This window comes from Entelurus aequoreus, linkage group LG10 (assembly GCF_033978785.1).
Source record: "Entelurus aequoreus isolate RoL-2023_Sb linkage group LG10, RoL_Eaeq_v1.1, whole genome shotgun sequence".
NCBI classification, from domain to species: Eukaryota; Metazoa; Chordata; class Actinopteri; order Syngnathiformes; family Syngnathidae; genus Entelurus; species Entelurus aequoreus.
Genome location: NC_084740.1, coordinates 35,204,916 through 35,231,926, shown reverse-complemented (window position 1 = coordinate 35,231,926; position 27,011 = coordinate 35,204,916). Strand labels below are relative to the sequence as shown.

The following is a 27,011-nucleotide window of genomic DNA, read 5'->3' as shown; positions in this document are numbered from 1 at the left end:
CCCTGCTTATTTCAGCAAGACAATGCCACGTGTTACATCAACGTGCCTTCATAGTAAAAGAGTGCGGGTACTAGACTGGCCTGCCTGTAGTCCAGACCTGTCTCCCATTGAAAATGTGTGGCGCATTATGAAGCCTAAAATACCACAACGGAGACCCCCGGACTGTTGAACAACTTAAGCTGTACATCAAGCAAGAATGGGAAAGAATTCCACCTGAGAAGCTTCAAAAATGTGTCTCCTCAGTTCCCAAACGTTTACTGAGTGTTGTCCCAAAAAAAAGGCCATGTAACACAGTGGTAAAAATGCCCCTGTGCCCACTTTTTTGCAATGTGTTGCTGCCATTAAATTCTAAGTTAATTATTATTTGCAAAAAAAAATAAAGTTTATGAGTTTGAACATCAAATATCTTGTCTTTGTAGTGCATTCAATTGAATATGGGTTGAAAAGGATTAGCAAATCATTGTATTCCGTTTATATTTACATCTAACACAATTTCCCAACTCATATGGAAACAGGGTTTGTAGTTTCCCCACGGAGACATATTTGGCTCGAGCTAAATGTTTGTAAATTGAAAAGGGGTTTGTAAATGGAGGTTCCACTGTACAATAATTGTGCTTGCTTGTGCTGGAATGAAATCACTGATACAACATAGTTGTCCATCATTGTGTATTTGAATCAAACAGGAGTCCTAAGTCCCGACCCTTTGACAGACCGCCAGTCTCCAGCCGCCCAGATGGTCTTGGTGAGCCAGAGCAGCGGCGCTCCCACCCTGATGCTGCTTGAAGACGGAGACCACCTCGTCGAGCCACCCGCGTCTTCCGCCGACGGCGTGGCGCAGCTTAACCTTCCGCCGGCGGCCTCGCCCGGAGACACGGGCCAAGATGTCCCCAGTTCTGATTGTTGTTCCGTCAGCACCGAGGACATGCCACACGAGCAGGTCTGCAGACTTTTTACTGCACGTAAAATACATGTACGCTATGTTGCATTTACAGATACTGTAGGAGGTAAACTTGCATATACTTTAGAGTAGTCAGTGTACAACTGTTATAGCATATCTCCACCTGGCTATGCTGCGTTAAGATTGAGACAAATACAAAGTTTATGTTTGGCTTGCCTATTTTGCTAGTCACTTGTGAATGAAAAATGTTTTTACCCACGCCAAAAGTAGATAAACAAATTTCTTCAATTAAAAGAACAATTTGCAAGTTTAAAAAACAATTTTCTGTGACTAAAAATTATTCACAAGAAAAAAAAAAAGTTTCTTTAATTAAAAAAACGATTTTCCACAAATAAAAAAAAAACGTTTTGCACGTAAAAAAACTATTTTTTGCACGTGAAAAAAACGGTTCCTTAATTAAAAAACTGATTTGCAAAAAAAAAAAAAATTATGCAAGTACAAATATAATTCATAAGTAAAAAAACTAAATTTTTTAAAATTAAAAAAGCAATTTGCAAGTACAAAAAAATTATTTGCAATTTTAAAAAAATTCTCTGGAAGTATAAAAAATATTTTCTGCAAGTTAAAAACGATTCGCAGGTATAACAACTATTTTCTTCAATTTAACAATTTGCAAGTAAAAAAAAAAAAATTCTGCAAGTAAAAAATATGATGCGCAAGTAAAAAACAAGTTATTTTGATTAAAAAGACGATTCCCAAGTACAAAAAAAACTGTTTGCAAGGGAAACATTTTTTTTTCCGGGGGTATGAAAACAATTTTCTGTAAGTAAAAAATCTAATTGCAAGTATAATTTTTTTTAATTCAATTTAAAAAAAAAAGATCTGCAAATATAAAACCAATTTTCTTTCATAATACTACACCCTGCACGATCCACACACTTGCACTCAGGGCAGCCGTAATTCACACTCTGCAACAACAGGTGTCGCTGCTGAGTCAATTCAAGGCCGTCAGAGTTGCTGTTATTTGCGCATGGTGCCGTCCGCCAAAAATAACAAAGAAGAAGAAGAAGCAGGCTGAGGAGTAAAATGGCGGACAGAAGAGAGGGGAAACAAGCATTTTTTTTACTTGCGAATGTTTTTTTGTAAGTGAAGAAATTTGTTTTTATATTTGCAAATCTGTTTTTTTTTTATTGAAGAAAATATTTGTTATACTTGCAAATATTTTTTATAACTAAAGAAAATAGTTTTTATATTTACAAATCTTGTTTTTTTATTGAAGAAAATAGTTTTTCTACTTGTGAATCTTTGGGCATAAGTTTTGTGTGTTTGTGGAGTTTTGGCAGTAAATGTACTCCATAATAATGGTTGTGCTGACTCATTTCCAGTGTACATATATACAACTATACAAGCTGTACACTGACTTCTCTAAAGTATGTCCAAGTTTATTTCCAATAATATAAGGCCTTGACAAGATTTTATAAAGCTGCATTGTGAGAATTTGACTCACTTTTCCCAGATGCTGTCAGTGTGTTGCATTGTCTTTGTATTGCCACAAAGCCAATAGCATGTCAGTCCAAACAAAGCAATGCTTGATTGTGTGCTTTGCTTGCGTGTGTGTCAGTGCTCAATGGACGAGACCTCTTCAGGACAAGCACCCGGGACCGTGGAGCCCAGCTTCAAAGTTAAAATAGGTAATTGATTGATTGAACTTTTGATGTCACAATTTTCACCCGTGTTGATTAAGAATGTTGAAGTGTGACTTAAAGTAGCTTTCATGATGGCGGAAATTATTAGTATTTTTCGTACTTTTTGTACGCCCCACTCTTCATATGACTTGTTCCTTTCCCCCCCAAAAATTGCCAACATTTTCCCCCGGTTTTCATATACACTCAGACATTGCGCGTAACAAACTACAGTGGAAACTCCATTTGAAAACTTAATTGGTACTTGAACGGGGTTCGTAAATGAAAAAGTTTGTACATTGAAGCAAAAGTCTCCAAAAAAAACAATTTAAATATGAATAATGGGTTCCCGCCTTGACGAAAAAGCCATATTTTAGTAAAAGTTTGTGCACTTTGAACGCAATATAAAGCGCTAGGGATGGCCGATACGGCCTAAAATCTATATCATGATATACAGTACAGGCCAAAAGTTTGGACACACCTTCTCATTTCAATGTGTTTTCTTTATTTACATGACTATTTACATTGTAGATTGTCACTGAAGGCATCAAAACTATGACACCTGTGAAGTGAAAACCCGCTCAGGTGACTATCTCTTGAAGCTCATTGAGAGAATGCCAAGATTGTGCAAAGCAGTAATCAGAGCAAAGTGTGGCTATTTTGAAGAAACTAGAATGTAAAACATGTTTTCAGTTATTTCACCTTTTTTTGTTAAGTACATAACTCCACATGTGTTCATTCATAGTTTTGATGCCTTCAGTGACAATCTACAATAGTCATGAAAATAAAGAAAACACATTGAATGAGAAGGTGTGTCCAAACTTTTGGGCATGACTGTATATTGCAGCCTCCTGTGATAATGATACATTTTACAATATATTATTTTGTATATAAATGATAATGATTTCAAAACGTGTTACAAAGGCTCCTAATTTAGTATCTGACGTATACGGTAACATATATCATCATTTCCAGTATTATTTTCTCAAAACTATTCTTCATCATTATTGTTAATATCTTGCTACCTTCTGTTGTAACATGCTTCTATCTACACTTCTGTTAAAATATAATAATCACATATTCTTCTCTTGTTTGGATATTTTACATCAGTTGGTACTACTGTAGAGTGATACTCATAGGTGGATTAATGACCGGGCCTACCGGGCCCAGGCCCAGGGGGCCAGAGGCCCCAAGGGGCCAGGCCAACTTGGCCCCGCGGCCGCGACCCAAGCAAAACTACTTTTGCAAAAATAATAATCTTAAGCCCCAAGGGGCCAGGCCAACTTGGCCCCGCGGCCATGATCCATAGAGGGTAAGAGGCCCCAAGGGGCCAGGTCAACTTGGCCCCGCGGCCGCGACCCACAGAGGGCCAGAGGCCCCAAGGGGCCAGGCCAACATGGCCCCGCGGCCATGATCCATAGACGGTCAGAGGCCCCAAGGGGCCAGGCCAACTTGGCCCCGCGGCCACGATCCATAGAGGGTCAGAGGCCCCAGGGGGCCAGGTCAACTTGGCCCCGCGGCCACGATCCATAGACGGTCAGAGGCCCCAAGGGGCCAGGCCAACTTGGCCCCGCGGCCACGACCCACAGAAGGCCAGAGGCCCCAAAGGGCCAGGCCAACTTGGCCCCGCGGCCGCGAGCCACAGAAGGCCAGAGGCCCCAAGGGGCCAGGTCAACTTGGCCCCGCGGCCACGATCCATAGAGGGTAAGAGGCCCCAAGGGGCCAGGTCAACTTGGCCCCGCGGCCGCGACCCACAGAGGGCCTGAGGTCCTAAGGGGTCAGGCCAACTTGGCCCCGCGGCCATGATCCATAGAGGGCCAGAGGCCCCGAGGGGTCAGGCCAACTTGGCCCCGATCCATAGAGGGTCAGAGGCCCCAAGGGGCCAGGCCAACTTGGCCCCGCGGCCACGACCCACAGAGGCCCCAAGGGGCCAGGCAAAATTGGCCCCGCGGCCATGATCCACAGAGGGCCAGAGGCTCTCAATCATTATTATCAAAGCTAATTCTCAAATTGGATGGATCACACAACCTCACTCACATATTCTTTATCAATTATTAAAGGTTGTTTCTGAATTTTGATCACAGAACTTAATGCAAATATTCTTGATTGATTGACAAAGCTCATTCTCAAATTTTGATTACACAACCTTACTCTGACAAATTATCATTATCAAAAAGCTCTATCTCGAATTTGGATCACAGAATCTCACTCAAGTATTCTTAGCTGTGCCCCTCCCCCATCAAGTCTTTCATAAACCGGTCTGTTCTTTTAGAATCTCCTCATTTGGTATTTTGAACTCGTGAGAGACTGCTCAAAATTTGGTTTCCTTTCCCTCAGTTCAGACTCAGAGATAATTTGAAATCATTCAACAAGAAGTTTAACGCGCGCACACACACACACACACACTTGAGTTGAGCATTACTTGGAAATTCTTATATTTTCCATTTTGCTGTTATTATCAGCATCTTCCCATTTTGTCCTTTTCTTTCGAGAAAGTTTACAGTCTGACATTTGTCACTGCTGTCAGTTAATAACTTTTTGGTCTTTGACCCATTTTGTCATTTTCTCGATTCGATCGTCACTGACCACTCTCTCCTGTCTGGCAGACATCGTTGCTGCCATCATAGCTAGCAAGCTGCCTGCAGCGGGTCATCCCTATGTTCCCCGTCCCTATGTTACCCGGGTCCTATGTTCCCCTCTACCGGGGAACTAAGGACCCTTTTTAAAAAAAAGGGTTCTATGTTCCCCGCTGCGGGGAACGTACAACACTTTTTCCAGAAAAGGGTTCTATGTTCCCCGCTGCTTCCAATGCGCGACTAAGTAAGACGCACGCAGACACGCATGACAGAGACGCGTTTAAGTTGTCGAAGGAAGGAAGTTCGCGTTTGAGTTGCTCTATCTGCTGCCGCACGCCCTGTGACAGGTTAGGTTTAGGGATGGTTTTGGTCAGGGCACAATTTCGCCAAAAAAGTGCTCCACAACGCCCTGTGACAGGTTAGGTTTAGGGATAGTTTTGGTCAGGGCACAATTTCGCCAAAAAAAAGTGCTCCACAACGCCCTGTGACAGGTTAGGTTTAGGGATGGTTTTGGTCAGGGCACAATTTCGCAATTTCGCCAGATACAATGCAGGGAACATAGGACCCTTTTTTAGAAAAAGGGTCCTAAGTTCCCCGGTCGCATACAAAGACCCAGGAACAACCGGGGAACATAGGACCCGGGGAACATAGGACCCGGGGAACATAGGCACGCTCCCGCCTGCAGATAGCAACATTTTGGTGTCCTTTGGGAAAATATTTAGAAAGAAGACAAAAGTACACACAGTTGTACAACTATTATCTTTATGATCTTTTTTTTGTTAGTTTCTCTGTTACTGTGTGTGGCCAATTAAGCGACTTTTGGCCATACCTGGCTGGTGACATTTAGCGACTTTCTGGTTGATGTTAAGATTAATAATAGCAACAGTTCTCTTCATCTTAATGCAATTTATTGTGTCTGTCTCTCCACATTTTGCCATTAGGTACTTTGAGCTCTTGTTGGTCAGTCACTCTAAGGTACATTGTTGCTGCCATCATAGCTAGCAAGCTGCCTGCAGATAGCGACATTTTGGTGTCCTTTGAGAAATATTAAGAAAGAAGACAAAAGTACAAGACATTGTACGATTACTATCTTTTTAAAATTATTTGTTTCACTGTGTGATTGACCGACTTTGCCGCTAGATTTCGCGTCTTTTGGCCATACCTGGCTAGCGACTAAAAACATCATTTAGCGACTTTTTGGTTGTGAAGATAAGTGGTAAAAGCAGATCTTCCTGTTGGTCTTCCCACATTTTGCCATTTGGTACTTTGCACTCTTCTTGGTCACTCCAAGGCATTTGTCCCTGCCTTCAGCTAGTCACTTGGCTCTTTTGGAATATATTTCACTGTAATTGGCTCTCTCTCTCTCTTTCTCCTCAGTACAAATCAGCCTGTTCCCTTGCCATTCATCACTGACCACTCTGCTCTCCTGTCTGTCAGACATTATTGCTGCTTGCAGATAGCTTGGGGTCCTTACAGAAAATATCAGAAGAGAAAAGTACACAATTATCTTAATTATCTTTTTTATTCAGTCAGTCCTTCAGTGAGTCCCAGTGTGTTGGCGATTAAGCAACGTTGGCATTCAATTAGCGACTTTTGGCCATACATGGCTGGCGACTCAAAAAACTAGAAAAAAAGTACAAAAAGTTGTACAATTAATATCTTTATTATCCTTAATTCCCCTGAATCCTAGAGTGTGTTGCAATTAAGCAACTTTGCTGCTAGGTTTAGCGACTCTTGTTTTGGGCATACCTGGCTAGCGACTACAAACATTATTCAGCAACTTTTTGGCTGTTAAGATTAACGTTAATAAATTAAATCCTAATACAATTTATTGTGTTGGTCTCGCCATCTTGCTATTAGGTACTTTGAATTCTTGTTGGTCTCTGCTAAGGTATCTGGCTGTTGTCTTTGCCTTCAGTTAGTCACTTGGCTCTGGAATATATTTAACTGTACTTGGCTCTCTCTTTCTCCTCAGTACAAATCAGTCTGTTCCCTTGCCATTTAGACATTTTCTTGATTGGATCATCACTGACCACTCTGCTCTCCTGCTGTCTATCAGACATTGTTGCTCCCATCATAGCTAGCAAGCTGCCTTGGTGTCCTTTGTGAAAATATTTAGATAGAAGACTTAAGTGCACAAAGGTGTACAATTATTATCTTTTCAAAATATTTGTTTCACTGTCAGTGTGATTGACCGACTTTGCCGCTAGATTTCGCGTCTTTTGGCCATACCTGGCTAGCGACTGAAAACATCATTTAGCAACTTTTTGGTTGTGAAGATAAGAGGTAAAAGCAGATCTGCCTGTTGGTCTTTCCACATTTTGCCATTTGGTACTTTGCACTCTTGTTGGTCACTCCAAGGCATTTGTCCCTGCCTTCAGCTAGTCACTTGGCTCTTTTGGAATATATTTCACTGTAATTGGCTCTCTCTCTCTTTCTCCTCAGTACAAATCAGTCTGTTCCCTTGCCATTTAGACATTTTCTTGATTCGATCATCACTGACCACTCTGCTCTCCTGCTGTCTATCAGACGAATCAGTTGATTCTCTGCTCTCAATTGTCTATGCTAGTAAGCTGTTATTCTCTGCTTTGGAGTGTTGATGCTGGGTTGCTAGTTTTCTAAATCACCTCACACACTTGAAGGAAGCAGCACCGATCATAAACACACAAACAAACTCACACACACACACACACACACACACACACACACACACACACACACACACACACACACATAGTTGGTTTATCTGTTGTGATAGGCAAAGAGCCAATGTGCAAAGAAAGAAGGGAAATATGGATCATAAACGTTTAAGTGGAGGAGCTAGAAAAAAAATTCAGCAAGAAAAGAAAAAAAAGGAATCAGTTTTACTTGAGAGTGTTCCAAATATCTCCAGCTTCTTCAGTACAAAGACATCTGCTGAAAGCAATTCTATAAATGCTACTGCAAATTCAGCTAAGGTTAGCAATGCACCTGAGCTAGCATGTAGCTCCCAAGATCCTGAGACCACTACAAGTGTAGACACTGAACCAAATGCTTCTGATGCTTATGATTCAACCAATTCAGCAGTAGCCAGTTGCTCGGATGAATGTGAGGTCACTGCACCTCTGGACAGCATAGAAAATGAGCTGAATCTTTCTTCAACACCATCTACAGTGACAACTCTACCTAGTGATCCCGCTAAATGGGCTGAGACCCTCACTGAGTCAATGAAGGAAGTTCTTATTCAAAGAGGTGCAAAATCATTTCACAACCGTCACAGCCATTATCCAGCTTCTGTGAGGAACAGTGGGCTAGGAGGCAAAACCCGATGCCTAAACAATGAGCATTTTACTTCACACTTGCCCAATGGACAACGAGTACAAAGAGAGTGGCTGATGTACTCTCCCTCTACTGGTAATGTTTACTGCTTTGCATGCAAACTGTTTTCCCCAAAAACGCATTCTTTTGTGACAGGCTATTGTGATTGGAAACACTCAGAAAGATTTGGTGAACATGAGCGAAGTGCTGAGCACATAACCTGCATGCAAGCAGTCTTGAACCGCGCCAAAGGTGCCACAGTTGATGCAGACCTGTTCAAACAGTTTCAGGCAGAGAGCAGCTATTGGAGGCAGGTGTTACAAAGAGTTGTTGCAGTCATTAAATTCCTTGCAGAAAGGGGCCTTGCATTTAGGGGTAAAAATGAATCGTTAGGGTCTCCTCTCAATGGGAACTACCTTGGTATTCTGGAGGTCCTGGCTGAATTTGATCCCTTTCTAAAGGATCACATCAGAAAGTTTGGGCAGATGGGTCGAGGTAATACCTCATATCTGTCCTCCACCATTTGTGAGGAATTCATTGAATTGATGGGTGCAAAAACCAAACAGGCTATAGCAGATGAACTGCAAGCAAGCAAATACTACTCTATCATTGTGGATTCAACCCCAGATTTATCTCATGTGGACCAATTGACATTCATATTCCGTTTTGTTAGCAAAGAGGGCAGTGTTGTTGAACGCTTTGTGGGTTTTGAGCCCATTACTAGCCATACAGGTGAAAGTTTGGCTAACTGTGTCATGTCTGTGTTGGAAAATCTAGGGTTAGAGCTGTCAAATTGCAGGGGGCAGGCTTATGATAATGCCAGCAACATGTCAGGGAGGTATAATGGGTTGCAGGCTCACTTAAAGAAAAGCAACCCATTAATACACTATATTCCATGTGCAGCTCACTCTTTGAATTTGGTGGGAGTCAACAGCATTGACAGATGTGGAAATGAAGTCTCTAAGTATTTTGACTTGATTCAGTCTATTTACAACTTCACAACTGCATCCACACACCGATGGGACAGGGTATTTGGCAATTCCAACATAGATCTCACACTTAAAGCTTTATCCAACACGCGTTGGAGTTGCCGTGCAGAATCTACCAAAGCACTGTGGCAGAACTACAGTAAAATAAAAGCAGCACTACAGGTTATTTCCACTGATGACACAGAGAAACGAGACACACGAACTGAAGCTGACAGTCTAGTGCGGAAGCTGGATTCACTTGAGATGGCCTTCATGGCAGGCTTTTGGGACACTGTTCTGTCCAGATTTCAGGCCACAAGTCTGCAACTTCAAAAAGCAGACATGGACCTTGGTACAGCAGTTAGATTGCTGGAATCTCTGCGCACCTTTGTTCTCTCCCAAAGAGATCTATTTGATCATTTTGAGCAGAAAGCCTTAAACATGTTGGGTGGCACCCCATCTTACAGGGCTGAACGGACGAGGAAACGTAAAAAGTTTGCTGATGAATCAGCATCCCCAGATGTTGTGCTTGAGGGAAGGCAACTGTTTCAAATAGAGACATTTATTGCCTCTATTGATCAACTGAGTTCAAGCCTTAATCACCGTCTGGAGGCCTACAAACATCTGAACAATTTGTTCAGTGTCCTTTTCTCTTTGGATACAGAGTCCAATGCTTCAGTCCTTCACAAGGCCAAGATTCTCACTGAATCATACCCATCTGACCTCAATGAAAGTCTTGGACAGGAGCTTATACAGTTCAAATCTTTTATACAGCTCAACAACACTGATGAGGAGAGGACCCCTTCAGGACTGCTCAAAACAATAATACATTTTGGACTACAGCCTACGTTTCCTAATACATACATTGCGCTACAGATTTTTCTCACTCTACCGGTCAGTAACTGTGAGGGAGAACGCTCATTCTCTCTTTTGTCAAGAGTAAAAAATGAGCTGCGCACAAGAATGACTCAGAAAAGATTAAATGTGTTATCTCTAATGGCAATTGAGAGTGAGCTGACAAGAGAGTTGGACTTCAATGATGTGGTGGATGATTTTGCAAAATTGAAAGCACGAAAGAAACCCCTTGCTTAAAGGTGCACTGTGTAAGATTTTTAGGTTATTTCCAGAATTCACCCATTCACTAATGTTAGGCTACCTGTTTTCATGAATACTTACCACCACCATAAAATTCTAAGTATCCATTATGACTTGGAGAATTGCACTTTTGCCATTTCTGGGAAGTGTCACCTGGATTGTGAAGATAGGATTGACTTTAGGCAGAAGCTTGGTGCTTTCTCTGGCAAACTGAACCTCAAGCTTCATTCTCTGCAGCTTTGCATTCTTGTGCAGACTTTCATCCACAAGGAACTTTTCAACTTCCCCACTATCGTGAAGGGGCCATCAAAAGATTTCAGTGTGTCCAGCATGTCTAGTCTCTTACTCTCCTTTCTTTGAGCCATCTCTTGTTTCTCATCTGCCCTACTCTCGAATTTTGCCTTCATGAATTTACTCCAGTTGAGTTCAACCTCCCTTTTTGCTTGTGCTGCTGCCTTGAAACCTCTGAAGCTCCTGGCTCTTCTGTAAAATTATTGACCTATTGACTGCGTTTAGTGTGCCCAACTTCTTCAGTTTGTAGTCCACCTTGCCACATTGTCTCTCCATCCCAATGTTGTGCACAGGGGTGCCATCAATGTTACTAGCCTGTTCACTGACAGGGTCCATTGGGAAGGTCTCCTCATCCATCCTCTGCCTGGCCAGGACAGTCTTCAGATGGGGCAGCATGAGATCTGTCAGCTGCTTCACTTCATCCAAGTATTCGGCAGCCACGTCTGACACTGAGTTCAGGACATGTCCAGTGCCTGTCCAGCCACTATAGCATTCTTGGAAATGGGCTATCTTGACCTGCATGCAGCCCTTGTACCATGAACTGGCCTACACCTTTCTTTGTGGTGCTCTCCGATGCATGTTATCATTTTACCTTTCTCCTTCTCCTCAAGCTTAACCACAAATAGATACAGACTTTGAGCCTCAATTTGCTGCACAGCTGCCGTTATGCCAATGTGTTTTCCTAAGATATTATTTTATTTTTAATGATAGAAGGGAGGAAAAGGGGGCAAAAATCATGTCCGATTTAGTTTTTTGGGTGGGTTGGGGGGTTTATTTCATGATAGCTACCAACTTCCAATACATAATATCTCTCAAATGACCCAATGCACCATCACTGAAGTGGGCGTAATCATTTTCAAAAATGTTTATTTTTAGGCCATTTATCCCCTCCCCCTGTGTCTGTGTGAAACCTGTGCTTGTCAGTGTCTGTGTGGTATACCTAATAGTGTGTGTGCAGTATGTGCACTCTTCTGTACAGTACAGTGTGCATGTCTGTTCACAGTATACAGTATTTCTTGCATAGTGCGTGCGTGTGTGTGCGCCCACACGCGCGGGGGGTTGAGGGGCCAAGACCATGTCAGGCCCAGGGGGCCAAAATTTCTTAATCCGCCCCTGGTGATACTACAAATGTGGGTATGGATCCAATACCAAGTAGTTACAAGGGCAGTATTTGTCAAACCAATGCTGATACTTAAAATTTTCAAATAATCGAATGTTTCAGTTTTTTATCACAATAATAATCAGACAAAACCACAAAATGGGGATGCAACAATATCAATTAAATATTTAAATGATATCATACGATCAGCTCTGATTTAGATCGTTTCCTTTGAAGCCCTCTTGTGTCTAGGAACTTATTTCCAGCGGTTGTAAACAATAACAAAAAAGGACAAAATATTTTTTGGGAAGAAAAAAATATCCATCTTACCACAGTAGTATGGACCATATCACTGAGCGCCCCCTTGAGGACCGCCCAAAAATATCTATATCAGATGTGGTCCGTATGGGCAGCAGCGGTACTCAGTTGTAATACACTTTTCCACCACTTGTGGCAGTAATGACAATATCAAACAAACAAAAAGAAGTTTCTTAAAGCGCAAAAATTGCGACTAAAGTGGTGAAGCTGTATTTTCATTTGCACTTAGATTTCAGTGACAGTTTATTCAAGAAACATAAATAATATTATTTATCATTCATTTGTGGGGGAAAGAGCGTGAGAGGCATAGGAGTAACAGCACCTTTACTGTTAGTAAACTAACTATCTTGAGAAATACAGATAAACATAACTTAATATGTAAAATATCATAAAATTAAGTATGATTGATAATAATATAATAGGTAGAATATTGGATAATATATATTAGGGCTGTGGATCTTTAGGGACGACACGATTTGATTCTTGGGGGAAACTAATCGATTTAGAATCGATTCTTGATTCAAAACAATTCTCGATTCAAAATCAATGCTTTTTTTTTTTAATAACAATGGGTTATTATGGGTTATTTTCAAAGAAAACTGGTTTTGTTTGATAAAATTCTACTTAAACATTTAAAAAGGTCAAATACAAATAAGGCAACAAGAGAAGTGTCACACGTAAATCTGTACAGCAAATATGGGCATCGACATCAACAATATGATTTGCCTGGGTGGCTGCGCAGGACAGATTAATAATAAAAATGATATTTAATGTTTTGTTTTGTTTTTTAAATCAATTTTAGATTTTGTTTTTTAATAGATTACCGGTAAGAATTGTTACAAAGAAGAATCGCGTTTCATTTGAAAATAGATTTTTTTTTGCACCCGTAATATATATGTATATATGTGTGTAATAATATTATTATATAATATGATATGTATACACTGCAAAAAGTCAGTGTTCAAAAACAAGAAAAAAAAATACAAAAATTAGGAGTATTTTATTTGAACTAGGCAAAACTATCTGCCAATAGAACAACAAAATTCGGCTTGTCAAGACTTTCCAAAACAAGTAAAATGAGTTAACCTCAATGAACCCAAAAATACCTTAAAATAAGTATATTCTCACTAATAACAACTGTACTACTATATGAGTATGTATTTTCTATTGTTTCATTGAAAATAAAAAGCAAAGTCCATTTGGCTGTCATCTGTTTTAATTATGAGACACAATTGTGTCAAAGTCATGATTTTTTTGTTCATGCTTGAAATAAGAAATTATTACTTTAGAAAATACATTTTATACTTGTGAGTGTTGATGACACAGCTTTGCAACAGTTGATATTCTAGTTTCAAGCATGTTTTACTCAATATAGGTCATCAAATCTCAGCTACAAGCTGTAATATCTTACTGAGATCATTTAGGACCAAAACCCTTAAAACAAGTAAAACACTCTAACATAAAATCTGCTTAGTGAGAAGAATTATCTTATCAGACAGAAAATAAGCAAATGTCACCCTTATTTGAGATATTTACTCTTACTTAGATTTCAGTTTTTGCAGTGTAATGTATAGAATATGCTTAAAAAAACAAAAGATATTCCCCCAAAATCCACCACGGTGCAGTATATAAAGCGCCATGTGGCGAGGGACGACTGTATTGACAAAAAGAAAGAAATCTACCGCCGTGTTTGACTTAAGAGGTTCGGATTAACTCAGAAGAAACTGAAGTTGTTGACTTTGCATCTTCTCTCTCAGAGTCACCTGACAGGAGCATAGACGAGGTGAACTGTGATCAGGCGGAAGGGCGACGGCTCAGGAAGAAAGAGCCGCGGCCCATCAAGAGGTTCTTCTGCGACGAGTGCGACGCCGCCTTCTACTGGCGAGCCGACCTGAAGAAGCACGAGGCGCTCCACAAGAGGCCGTTCCCGTGCGAGCAGTGCGGGAGGAGCTTCCTGGAGCAGAAGTCTTTGGACAACCACCTCCTGCGTCACGAAGAGTCCAAGACGCCGCTGCCCTTCCCGTGCCCGCTGTGCAAGCGCTCGTACCGCAAGGACCAGTCGCTGCAGAACCACCTCAAGTGCCACAAGCGCCACCAGCAGCCCAAGCCCTACACCTGCCAGCACTGCGGCAAGACCTTCCGCGTGGGCCAGTCGCTGGAGAACCACCTGCTGCGCCACGAGAAGTGGAAGGAGATGCTGAAGTGTCCGCTGTGCGACAAGGCGTGCAAGACCCGCGTGCAGCTGCGGGGTCACATGGTGGTCCACTCGGAGGAGCGGCCCTTCAGCTGCGCCACCTGCGGCAAGGAGTTCAAGAGCAAGGACACGCTGCGCTTCCACCAGATGGTGCACACCAGCGACAAGAAGTACAAATGTCCCGACTGCGAGGAGACCTTCAAGTACGCCCACTCGCTGACGGTGCACAAGAGGAAGCACACGGGCGTCACGCCATTCGTGTGCGAGGTGTGCAAGCGCCCGTACCGCACCGGCACGGCGCTCAAGCGCCACAGCGCCGTGCACACGGGCGAGAAGCCGTTCACCTGCCACGTGTGCGGCGCCAGCTTCAGCCTCAACAACAACCTGAAGAGACACCTGCGCATCCACACGGGCGAGAAGCCCTTCGGCTGCCAGGACTGCAACAAGACCTTCTCCGACAACAACAAGCTGAAGTCGCACATGCTGGTGCACGGCGCCAGGAAGCCCTTCATGTGCGACCTGTGCGGAAAGACCTTCCTCTTCAACTGCCGCCTGCAGATCCACCTCAAGTACGTGCACGCCGACGGCAAGCCCAAGAAGTTCCCGGCCGCGCAGAGGAGCAAGCTGCTGGTCAAGCCCTACAGCTGCAAGATCTGCCTGAGCAGCTTCAGCGCCGCCTGCTCGCTCAAGCTGCACGAGAAAAGCCACAGCGAGCAGAAGGAGTTCAACTGCGAGCTGTGCGACAAAGCTTTCCACAACAAATACTCCTTCCGCTACCACCAGAGGAGCCACCTGGGAGAGAAGCCCTTTGTGTGCGAGGTGTGCGGCAAGGGCTTCTTCCAGGCCGGGAGCCTCAAGCAGCACGAGCGCATTCACACGGGCGAGAAGCCGTACAAGTGCAACCAGTGCGGGAAGGCCTTCCGCACCGACGGCAACTTCTACCGACACGTGCGCATCCACACGGGGGAGAAGCCCTTCGAGTGCAGCTTCTGCCAGAGGAAGTTCCACCAGTCCAACCAGCTCAAGTCCCACCTGCAGGTCCACACGGGCCAGAAGCTCTACTCCTGCCAGCAGTGCGGACGCGGCTTCTCCGACTCGCGGCAGCTCAAGAAGCACAGCTGCGCCGCGCCACAGGATATGTGAGGGTCGTCTCGCAGGATATGTGAGGGTCGTCTCGCAGGATGTGTGAGGGTCCTCCCGCAGGATGTGTGAGGGTCCTCCCGCAGGATGTGTGGGGGTCCTCCCGCAGGATGTGTGGGGGTCCTACCGCAGGATATGTTGGGGTTCTCCCGCAGGATGTGTGAGGGTCCTCCCGCAGAATGTGTGGGGGTCCTCTCGCAGGATGTGTGGTGGTCCTCCCGCAGGATGTGTGGGTGTCCTCCCGCAGGATGTGTGAGGGTCCTCCCGCACGCTGCTTCATCTCCTTCCGCTAGACAGGAACATGTCTGAACACTTACTGTGCTTTTACACTCATCAGAAATGTAGATTATCTTGCATCATGTCTAAAAAAAACACTCTCATGCTAAGTCTTTCACGCCAAAAATATCTTTAAAGTTCTCACTCGAAACTGACAAATATCTCATTTTTAAACTACTTTGAATGAACTACTTGTGATATATTCACCGTTTTTTGGGGGTATATTACGTTTGTCTGTGCGTTGTCTTGCTGCTCTTACAGAGCATGATCGAAGACACAAATATTTTATTTTGAAATGAACGTTGTGTTGCTTGCACTTCCGGTTGTGGTGTTCGTTTGCAAGTAGCCGGCTAAGAAGTCCCCTCTGCTCTCCTCTGTCATGTCAGACCGTTTGCAATAAATCTGACGTGAAAATGTCACAGAGTTTGGTATTTTATTCGCAAACCAAATTAATTTTGGAGACTGTTATTCACGGTTCTCTGGACTTACTCGGACCTACAAAAGAGGGCACTTCCACGGATCAATCATGTTTGAGAGTGAAGGTAAACAGTTTAATTTGTGTTATTGTATACTTTTGTTCATGTATAATTTTAATTGACGCGTTTAAGAATGGCATATATGTTTGAAGTTGTACAGAGATATTCCATTATAAAGAGACTGGACAATTGTTGTTAGAAACGATCATAACCAAGATGGCGCCTGGTCATGTAGCCGAGCGAGCTAAAGTTACCGTGGCGAAGTTAAGTGACCTTCATATTTAATTAGTTATTTATAGTTTAGTGTTGTCTGCCAGAGCTCTTGGCCGAAGATTACTATCTTATTTAACGTACAGGATATTTTCATGACGACCAGACGGCGGCTGTTTGCTCATTGCGCTACATGACATTAGCGCCATCTAGCGGTTTGGAGGGCGTAATTAACCATGAGACATCCATCCATCCTTTTGGGGTCGCAGAGGGTGCTGGAGCCTATCTCAGCTGCATTAAGGCAGAAGGCGGGGTACACCCTGGACAAGTCGCCACCTCATCGCAGATAGACAGACAACATTCACACTCACATTCACACACTAGGGACTATTTGTGCATGTCTTTGGAGGTGGGAGGAAGCCGGAGTACCCGGGGGGAACCCATGCAGTCACGGGGAGAACATGCAAACTCCACACAGAAAGATCCCGAGCGCAGGATCGAACCCAGGACCATCGGCAGACTCACTAACTCCTGTGCCACCGTGTTGCCATTGTCCACACCTGTCTCCATCTAAACACAGCAGTACGCTGAGAAGCGAGGGAAAATTACGTTAAACCAAGCACTTGGCTCCGTGTAGTCAGAGGGGAAATCGCCCGAGCAAAGTCTATGTCGTTAGTCCGCCATTATTATCAAGCCAAACGACGCTAGTGCTCATGCGCCTGACTTCGTGTTGCTTAAAATGCATTAATAAATGACGGGGTTTCGGTAATTAAAAAAATAGTATCACTAACCATCGGGAATTTTATTGCGAATTATCATTATACCGTTTATTGTTAAATCCCTCGTCCATTAACAAGTAAAAAGTCAAGGCTGGTCACGGCACACTGCAAAAAGTCAGTGTTCAGAAACAAGAAAAAAAAAATTAGGGGTATTTTACTTGAACTAAGGAAAATTATCTGCCAATAGAACAAGAAAATTAAGTAAATGCTAGTGCCATTATCGTGACATAATGATATGCGCTCGGCATTACATTTCTTGAAACCAGCAAACTTATACTAAAAACTATTTTATTGTTCTTAATGGAAAGGCAACAAGGCTTGTTACTCTCGGGGTCTCCTAGCCGCTCAAGCAAATCATATGGTCTAAAAATGCATTTTTCCATCGATAACATGACATCATCGCACCAAGTGCGTGCTCTTTCAGTCAATTAGTGCGCATATATACTGCCTGGCCCCTGGCCACAATTTTTTAAAATTGTAATTTTGAAAAATGTATCTGAATGTACATGAATTATTTCTGTTCCAAATTGTTAGAAATGTCACATGGTAAATGTTTAAATATTAACTGTCAGTTTACTATACTCTGCCAACTGTACTACTATATAAGTACCTATTTTCTATTGTTTCATTGAAAATAAAACAGCAAAGTCAATTTGGCTGTCATCTGTTTTAATTATGAGACACAAGTGTGTCAAAGTCATGAATTTTTTTTTTCATGCTTGATATAAGAAATTATTACTTAAAAAAAGTAGTTTTATACTTGTGAGTGTTGATGACACAGCTTTGCAACAGTTGATATTCTAGTTTCAAGCATGTTTTACTCAATATAGGTCATAACATCTCAGCAACTAGCTGTAATATCTTACTGAGATCATTTAGGACCAAAACACTTAAAACAAGTAAAACACTCTCACATAAAATCTGCTTAGTGAGAAGAATTATCTTATCAGACAGAAAATAAGCAAATATCACCCTTATTTGAGATATTTACTCTTACTTAGATTTCAGTTTTTGCAGTGCATGTTCTTGCCGCAAATTTTGGTAATTTTTTTAGGGCATGATGGAAAATGACAGGGCTTTTGCCGCAGTTGCCGTGGTTAAATTCGAGCCCTGAATGTTTGTTGTAATAGTTTGGTAAGAATGTCTGTTATTGACACTCTCATTGAAGCTTTTTATCAAAACGTGTGGATGGAACATTGCTTACTTGCGTCACATAATGAAACGTTTTCCCTATTTAGCCAGGATTGGACAAAGCGGTGGACACGTTGGCTCGGGAGGCCAGCAGAAAGATCGCCGCCGTTTTCCAGCAGCTGTTTGCGGCGGAGAACAAGGAGAAGCTGGCGCTGAGGGACAAGGTGTGTCAGCTGGAATGCGAGCTGAAGGCCCTGACGGACAACTTTGACAACGCCAGAACGTGGAGAGAAAATGTTCTGAATGGATGCCCTGTACTGAACGAGCAGACCGGATGGATCTTCACCTTGAAGCCCTTTGGGACGCTGGTCAAATCAGCCGAGGAAGAGTCGGCGGCTGCTGATGGAGACGGTGGACAAGATGAAGGTGCGTGTTGAAATATTTGAATGTGAGGTGCAGTAAAACTAGAGGTGTCCCGATACAACCTTTTCACTTCCAATACGATACCCATATTGGAGCCTTGAGTAGTGGCTGATACTGATGTTAATCCGATACGATATCAGCACAAATCATACAATATACTTTTATTATTTTGTAGTGTGGAACATTAGAAAAGGCTTTATCACGTAAAATTAGTCCAACAGAGAACAATAGTAGATATGCCAAACACTAACAAATTTATAATTAATTGTCTGGAATGGACTTAAGCGTTTTTCCGCTGAAGTGGCGCGCTAATTGTTTTTGGCGACACCTAGCGGCCACAATAATTCATTAAAGGGGTCATATGATTTTTTTTTTTTTACATTTAAAACACTTCCTTGAGGTGTACATAACATGTAATGGTGGTTCTTTGGTCAAAATGTTGCATTGATTATGTTTTACAGACCTTCTTTAAGATGCTTTCTGGTTGCGCCGTTTTGTAGGCGGGTCTTACTTACGTACCTCCACTTCGACTGCATCTTTTCCCCGTCAGCCACGCTGTAGTTTTTAGCTCCTCCATATGGCGTCTGCTGACGGATGTAAGTTCAAACTACCGTATTTTTCGAACTTTTAGTCGCAGTTTTTTTCATAGTTTGGCCGGGGGTGCGACTTATACTCAGGTGCGACTTATGTGTGAAATTATTAACACATTACCGTAAAATATCAAATAATATTATTTAGCTCATTCACGTAAGAGACTAAACGTATAAGATTTCATGGGATTTAGCGATTAGGAGTGACAGATTGTTTGGTAATCGTATAGCATGTTCTCTATGTTATAGTTATTTGAATGACTCTTACCATAATATGTTACGTTAACATACCAGGCACGTTCTCAGTTGGTTATTTAAGCCTCATATAACGTACACTTATTCAGCCTGTTGTTCACTATTCTTTATTTATTTTAAATTGCCTTTCAAATGTCTATTCTTGGTGTTGGGTTTTATCAAATACATTTCCCCCAAAAATGCGACTTATACTCCAGTGTGATTTATATATGTTTTTTTTCCTTCTTTATTATGCATTTTCGGCCGGTGCGACTTATACTCCGGAGGGATTTATACTCCGAAAAATACGGTATGTAACATTTTCATTAAATGTAATACTGCCTGACAAAAAGTGATTCAACGTAATATTTTGATATTGACACATCTCATCTCTGCATATTTTACTAGAATACCCTTATGAGCATTACATATATCAAAATCAAGTACCTACTGTACGGTTTACTTGGTAAAATACCCTTTACAAAGCTAAAATCTACCCAAACGACCACTTTGCTGCTGCCTAAAATTTATTTCAAGTAACATTTTGATACTGACACATCTTATCTCTGCATATTTTACTAGAATACCCTGTAATGTTTCTGACAACCTTTTTCCAAAACACAATATAGAATGTGAGATATAACAGGATAATGCATACATTTATCATTTGTTTTCAAAACGGTTACAAAAAAGTGGGACCCCAAAAATTTACTCTGGGACCCCATTTTTATGACTTGATTGGGGTCCCTGGGACCCCATTTTGAAAATGCCTAGCGCCAACACTGTACTATTTACAGTGGGGGGCGCACAAAATGTTTTCTTCTTTTTACGAGGCGTAACAGAAATGAGTTGAGAAGCACTGAATTAAGATTACGTATGTTTAGCATGTGTGCTATTGTGTGCTTGGCTGTTGTGTAGCTGCCAGTTCCTAGTAGCCTGTAGTGTACCATGTTTACCTTTTGCAAATGACTTTAGTAAAATAGAAGAAGTTGTGTGTTTATTGTAGAACATTTCGATGTTAACTTTGCACAAGTGAACACGCTGCAGGACTGCTTGTATCGGGCATGATATCAGACTAGAGTTTGCAGTTGTGTGTGAATGCCCTATGGCCGCCGAACCCTTGACACGCGTGAGTTGAACTGAAAAGCGTGAATGTCCAGGTTGAGTGGAGTGTGTGGATGTTGGAACGCTTTGAATCGGACGAGAAATGTGGCATATGCAGTCGATTGTATGTTTTCCAGAACTATTCATTCATCCATTTGTTTGAATGGGAATTTCCTGGAATTTCGGGAAAACCGGGAATTTTCAAAAATATTGATACTAACACAATTGTCTTAGATCAGACCTGGGCAAATTAAGGCCCGAGTGACGCATGCGGCCCATTAAGCTTTTCAATCTGGCCCGCCGGAGACAATCATTTTTTTAGATCTTTAAGATGGAAAGTGTAGCTGCCATTATGATGTGCAGTGATGTTTTCTAATGACCGTAAGTCTTCAACTATACAAAGTATTTCAATGGTTGGAATCTGTGCTTTTGCATGATATACTAGTTGCTATGGTAATCTGAGTCACAGCAGCTCAGACGAGGCACCAAGCAGTGTGGGTGGGGTGCGTTTCCACAGAGTGTTTCCAGAGCGGCCAGCCTGAAATGTGGGTGTCAGGGACAGACGTGGAAGGAGATATTTACAACAAAGTCCTAAAGCTTAGTGATATATCTGATATATCAGATTGTAGGTGGGGGTTTTTTTACCCTTCGCGTTCATATTTCGCCGTGTTTGTTGCATTTTTGTTGCGTTTCGCTTGATTGTAAAATATATCGATCGAGAGGGGATGTGACGTTCATATGTTGTCAATATTCAGTGTTTTATCTTTCATAGTTAATATTGTAAATCCCACATTCTTTATTTTCATGTACATTCTGGGTGTCTCATTTAAAATTCCATTCTGTTTTTTAAGGCGGTCTGTCATAACGTTTTTTAGCTTTCAATCAGACATTATTGTGAGCTTTTGTATTAGTGTTCCTAAAAATAGATATACTGGCCCCCAGACACATTTTTTCTCTAAATTTGGCCCCCCAAGTGAAAATAATGGCCCAGGCCCGTCCTAGATAATATGAATGGGTTGGTGTTGGAATTTTTGGAACCGGTTGAAAAATGTTGACGTAGTAACAGTTTGAATTGAGAATGGGTATTTCGGAATTCCTGGAATTTTGAGGAAAACCGTGATTTCCTACCAAAAAAATGATAACTTTTGTTGTCCCAACTAAGAAAAATGATTTGAAGGTGGAATAGTCAAACATCGTCGAAGGAATGTGGACTGTGAAAACTTTCCAGGAAGTGGTGAAAATAGGGGTGTGAGAAACTGGGAATTCCTAGAATTGTTTTGAACTTGGGAAATAGTAGTTTGATTGTCCAAGGTGAGTGGAGTGTGTGGATGGTGGAACGGTTCGAACCGGTTGAGAAATGTGGGAATTGTGCATGTTGGAGAATTGGCCCATTCATCTTCAATGGGAAAAATGTCCCGGAATTCTGGGTAATCTGGGATATTTTTAATTTTTCATTTTTTGGGGAGCTCATGATTCCCGGTGGAGCCAAACATTTTAATACTTCAACTGTTTCAGTTGGATGAAACCGTTCATTATTTTATTTATTATTTACAGTCATTTGGGTACTTTCTTTTGTGATTTTATTTAAAAAGAGTAAACATAGTTGTTTGCCAATAAATAGCTTCACACAACCATTAGGCATGAGTGGAAGAAAGGTTTTTGTGTTATCATTCATATTCTCTGAAGAATGGCCAAGAAATAATAAATTCTCCCAGGGTATGTAAACTTATGAGCACAACTGTAGAATCAAGGCGATACCATCGGATACTTGTTTTTTGCTGATATCGCATCAATATCAGATATTCATATTAGATCGGGACACCACGAATAAAAGCTCAACAAAATATCAAGAGAGTAAATTCAACATGAGGTTCAATTCAGATGTTGCAGACCAGACTGAGGAGGTGACATCATCGTCCAGCACACCAGAAGGTGAGGTGCTGCAGAAATTAAACGCAAAGATGATTCCATGTCCTTTACTCATTCATGCAATACTTCTGCAGGTGATGTCGTCACGACCCCGCCCACTGAGCGTCTCCAAGCTGCGGTCCAGAAGAAGGTCTTTGAATGTGACGTGTGCAGCAAGAGCTTCAGCCGCCAGCTTCACCTGACGAAGCACGCGGACACCCACAAGGAGCCCTCCACCTGCCCCCGCTGCCCCAGGACCTTCCGCAATGCGGCCACGTTGGAGCGCCACCTGCTGCGGCACGAGGAGAGGGAGCGGCAGAGCTTCGCGTGCGCCCTCTGTGAGAAGGCGTTCAAGAGCAAGATGCTCCTCAAGTCCCACGAACTGGTCCACCGAGACGCCCGGCCCTTCGCCTGCGCCACCTGCGGCAAGGCCTTCAAGAGCCGCCAGCGCCTGCAGGCCCACCGCGTGGTCCACAGCGCCGACAAGCCGCACAAGTGCGAGGAGTGCGGCGAGGGCTTCCGCTACGCCGTGGCGCTGCGCGGCCACCGTAGCGTCCACACGGGCGAGTATCCTCACAAGTGCGGCGTGTGCGGCAAGGCCTTCGCCAAGAAGCGCTCGCTGGGCACGCACATGGCCGTGCACCGGGGGAAGATGTTCACGTGCGAGACGTGCGGCGCCGGCTTCACACTGCGGCAGAACCTCAAGCGGCACTCCCGCATCCACACGGGAGAGCGGCCGTTCAAATGCCACGTGTGTGGCGTGAGCTTCGTGCAGGACAAGCTGAAAGCCCACATGCTGCTCCACGGCGCCTCCAAGACCTTCATGTGCGACCTCTGTGGGAAGACCTTCCTCTACAACTGCCAGCTGCAGAAGCACCAGCAGCTGATCCACCTGCCGGGGGACGGCCACGGCCAGGCGGGGCGCAGGCGGGCCGGGGTGCGCGCGTCCCGCACAGTCATCTTCCGGCGGGACAGGACCACGGTGGAGGTGACGCCGTTCACCTGCCAGACTTGCCAGCGGGGCTTCCACTCGGCGGCCTCCCTCAAGAAACACGAGCAGGTGCACGCGGGCCGCACGCCGTACAGCTGCCACGTGTGCGGCAAGGCCTTCCTCTACAAAGCCACCTTCGACTACCACCTGAGGACGCACTCGGGGGAGCGGCCCTACGCCTGCGACGTGTGCGGCAAGACCTTCATCATCCAGCACGCCCTCAAGTCGCACAAACTGCAGCACACAGGCGAGAAGCCTCACAGGTGCGAGCAGTGCGGGAAGGCCTTCCGGGTCTACACCAACTACCGCCGACACCTGAGGATCCACACGGGCGAGAAGCCGTACCAGTGTGAGGTGTGCGGCGTGCGCTTCCGGCAGCTCGGCCACGTCAAGTTCCACATGCAGGTGCACACGGGGGAGCGGCCCTACGTCTGCCACACCTGTGGGCTCGGCTTCTCCGACTCCAGGCAGCTAAAGAGACACGCCTGCGCCCAGAACGCGCTGGTGACCTCGTACATGTGACTCAATATATTTACTAGGGCTGGCAAATGATTCATCACATTTTAGAATTTGGATTAATCACATTTTGGAATTTGGATAATCATGATTAATCACATTTTGGCATTTGGATTAATCATGATTAATCACATTTTGGAATTTGCTCAAGAGACACGCCTGCGCCCAGAACACGCTGGTGACCTCCTACACGTGATTCAATATTTTTACTAGGGCTGGCAAATGATTAATCACATTTTGGAATTTGGATTAATCATGATTATTCACATTTTGAAATTTGGATTAATCATGATTAATCACATTTTGGAATTTGGATTAATCATGATTAATCACATTTTAGAATTTGGATCAATCATAATTAATCACATTTTGGGATTTGGATTGATCATGATTAATCACATTTGGGAATTTGGATTAATCGTGATTAATCACATTTGGGAATTTGGATTAATCGTGATTAATCACATTTTGGAATTTGGATTGATCATGACTAATCATATTTTAGAATTTGGATTTATCATGATACATCAAATTTTGGAATTTGGATTAATCATTAGTAATCACATTTGGGAATTTGGATTAATCGTGATTAATCACATTTTGGAATTTGGATTAATCGTGACTAATCACAAATTTTTGAAATTGGATTAATCGTGATTAATCACATTTTGGAATTTGGATTGATTATGATTAATCACATTTTGGAATTTGGATTGATCATGACTAATCACATTTTGGAATTTGGATTTATAATGATAAATCAAATTTTGGAATTTGGATTAATCATGATTAATCACATTTTGGAATTTGGATTGATCATGACTAATCACATTTTGGAATTTGGATTTATCAAGATAAATCAAATTTTGGAATTTGGATTAATCATGATTAATCACATTTGGGAATTTGGATTAATTTTGATTAATCACATTTTGGAATTTGGATTAATTATGATTAATCACATTTTGGAATTTGGATCAATCACAGGTGATTACAGGCATGCATACTAAAATTGGCCCAAAACCTCCATATTTGTATACAAATGAAATGTAATTGTCAGAATGTTACCGAGGAACGTTGTACTTGGACACAAGTCATTTATTTGCACACAACAGTTTACATTTTGGGGTGAAATGTGCCAGCGAGCACACCAGTCGGAGTCTCCTCACTCATTTTCGTAGTGACGTATGCATTGATCTGATCACTGACCGTATTGCCGTTAAGGTAAAAGAGCTTGTACACTCAAGATAAATTGCATAATTAATCTTAAGTGTGTACATGATTCATGCAATATTTTTTGTGATTAATCACATGAGTTAACTCATTAATTTTGACAGCCCTAATATAAATATGATGCTTACGCTCACCTCCTAATAAATGAAACATGATATTTTACTGTTGTATTGTGTTCCCTTTGATCTAAACCCGAAATAAATTAGTCCTACTTCTAGTTTCTATTCAACAAAATGTGATTAGATTGTACTGTAGGTTCAAAATATCTCACTTTTAAACATTGAGTCAAGATTCCAGTTTCTAATCCTGTTTTTCATTTTTATGACGTCATCAATTTGTATGCGTTTAAGGAGTGCTGCTGTTTGTTAAAAAATGGTGTACTATACAAATTTAAAAATTATACCAGGGAGTCCAAAATTATTACATCTTCATCTAATTGAAATCGCAGGGATGACATCGATTTAAGATTTCCGTTTCTAATCCTGTTTGCGCAGCAAACGGTCATTTCATGACGTCATCAATTTGTGCGTTGTTTCCAAAGTGCTGTCGTTCATAAAAAAACAAAATAGGTTACAATGCTCTTTACATTTTTTTTAACCAGAATTATTACATGTTTATATACTTTAAATGACTCAGGAAAACAATATATAAATATGTTTTTTTTTTTTTTTTAATCTCCCAAAAACGAGCGGGCTTCTAACAGGAAGTGGTACGCCTAATTTCCGGTTGTTTGATAAACTCACTACGTTTTAAATGAATACATTCAAATTAGTTTTGACTCTGTCATGGCTTTTTTTTTTAAAAACTTTGGTAAAGTTACCAGCGCCAGACTTAGGAGAATGTGGACCAGTAGCAAGGGTTTCACAGGTAAGGGAGAGCTGGGTAGCATTTAAAACAACTGTAAAATAACAAAAAGTGATCGAACGTTTGCGTCTTCTCATATCTGAGATCGTTTATTGTTGAGCGATGCATGGCTTAAATTTCAGCAGGTTAATACATTAGTAACATCAGAATTATTGAGTTGAAATTAAGTGTTAAAGTGTTGATACTCCTACTTTCAGTTTCTATACAAAAATGACAGCATAATTTAATTTGTTTCCGTATAGAAGCAAAATATCTCATAAAGCATTTATTCAAGGTTTCCGTTTTTAATCTTTTTAAAACGGAAATAACGCTCATATTTGGGTAGTTTAGGTCATGGCATGTAAATTGAGTATTGTTGGCGGTTTCTGGACGTTTTTAGAGAGTATAACGGGCGCAATAGAGGACCCTCGATCTGTTTAGTCAATAGTTAGCTATTTATTAACGATCCAAGCATATGTGTTCCTGTCTTACATAATGACTTTGAACGATAAACAGCACATCTCTTTCCAATTGTTGCGTATTTCCAGTATGACTGATCTGATGACATAGTCAAAGTGCAGAAGCATTACTCCAGTGACGTAGAATCTCCGGAAAATTGCTGAATATTTTTGAAGCGGATTATTCCAAAGTGGTTTTTATTATTTTGTGATGTTAAGGCGGTATTTTCACATACTTTGCGGATTGTTAATACAATTGGATTTGTTTTAATGGATACAAT

At 42.2% G+C, this 27,011-nt stretch overlaps 1 protein-coding gene across 1 annotated transcript in view; it reads left to right on the top strand.

The window, feature by feature from the left end:
• Positions 1-25,656, top strand: part of LOC133659142 (zinc finger protein 729-like) — a 27,724-nt gene extending 2,068 nt beyond the window's left edge. The window contains exons 2-8 of the mRNA XM_062061876.1: positions 684-937; positions 2,520-2,589; positions 13,982-15,558; positions 16,158-16,376; positions 18,538-18,856; positions 22,663-22,713; positions 22,785-25,656. Of these exons, the coding sequence (XP_061917860.1) occupies positions 684-937; positions 2,520-2,589; positions 13,982-15,558; positions 16,158-16,376; positions 18,538-18,856; positions 22,663-22,713; positions 22,785-24,202 (3,908 nt within the window). The 3' untranslated portion in view covers positions 24,203-25,656. The remainder of the gene's footprint in view (positions 1-683; positions 938-2,519; positions 2,590-13,981; positions 15,559-16,157; positions 16,377-18,537; positions 18,857-22,662; positions 22,714-22,784) is intronic.
• Positions 25,657-27,011: the final 1,355 nt, after the last annotated feature.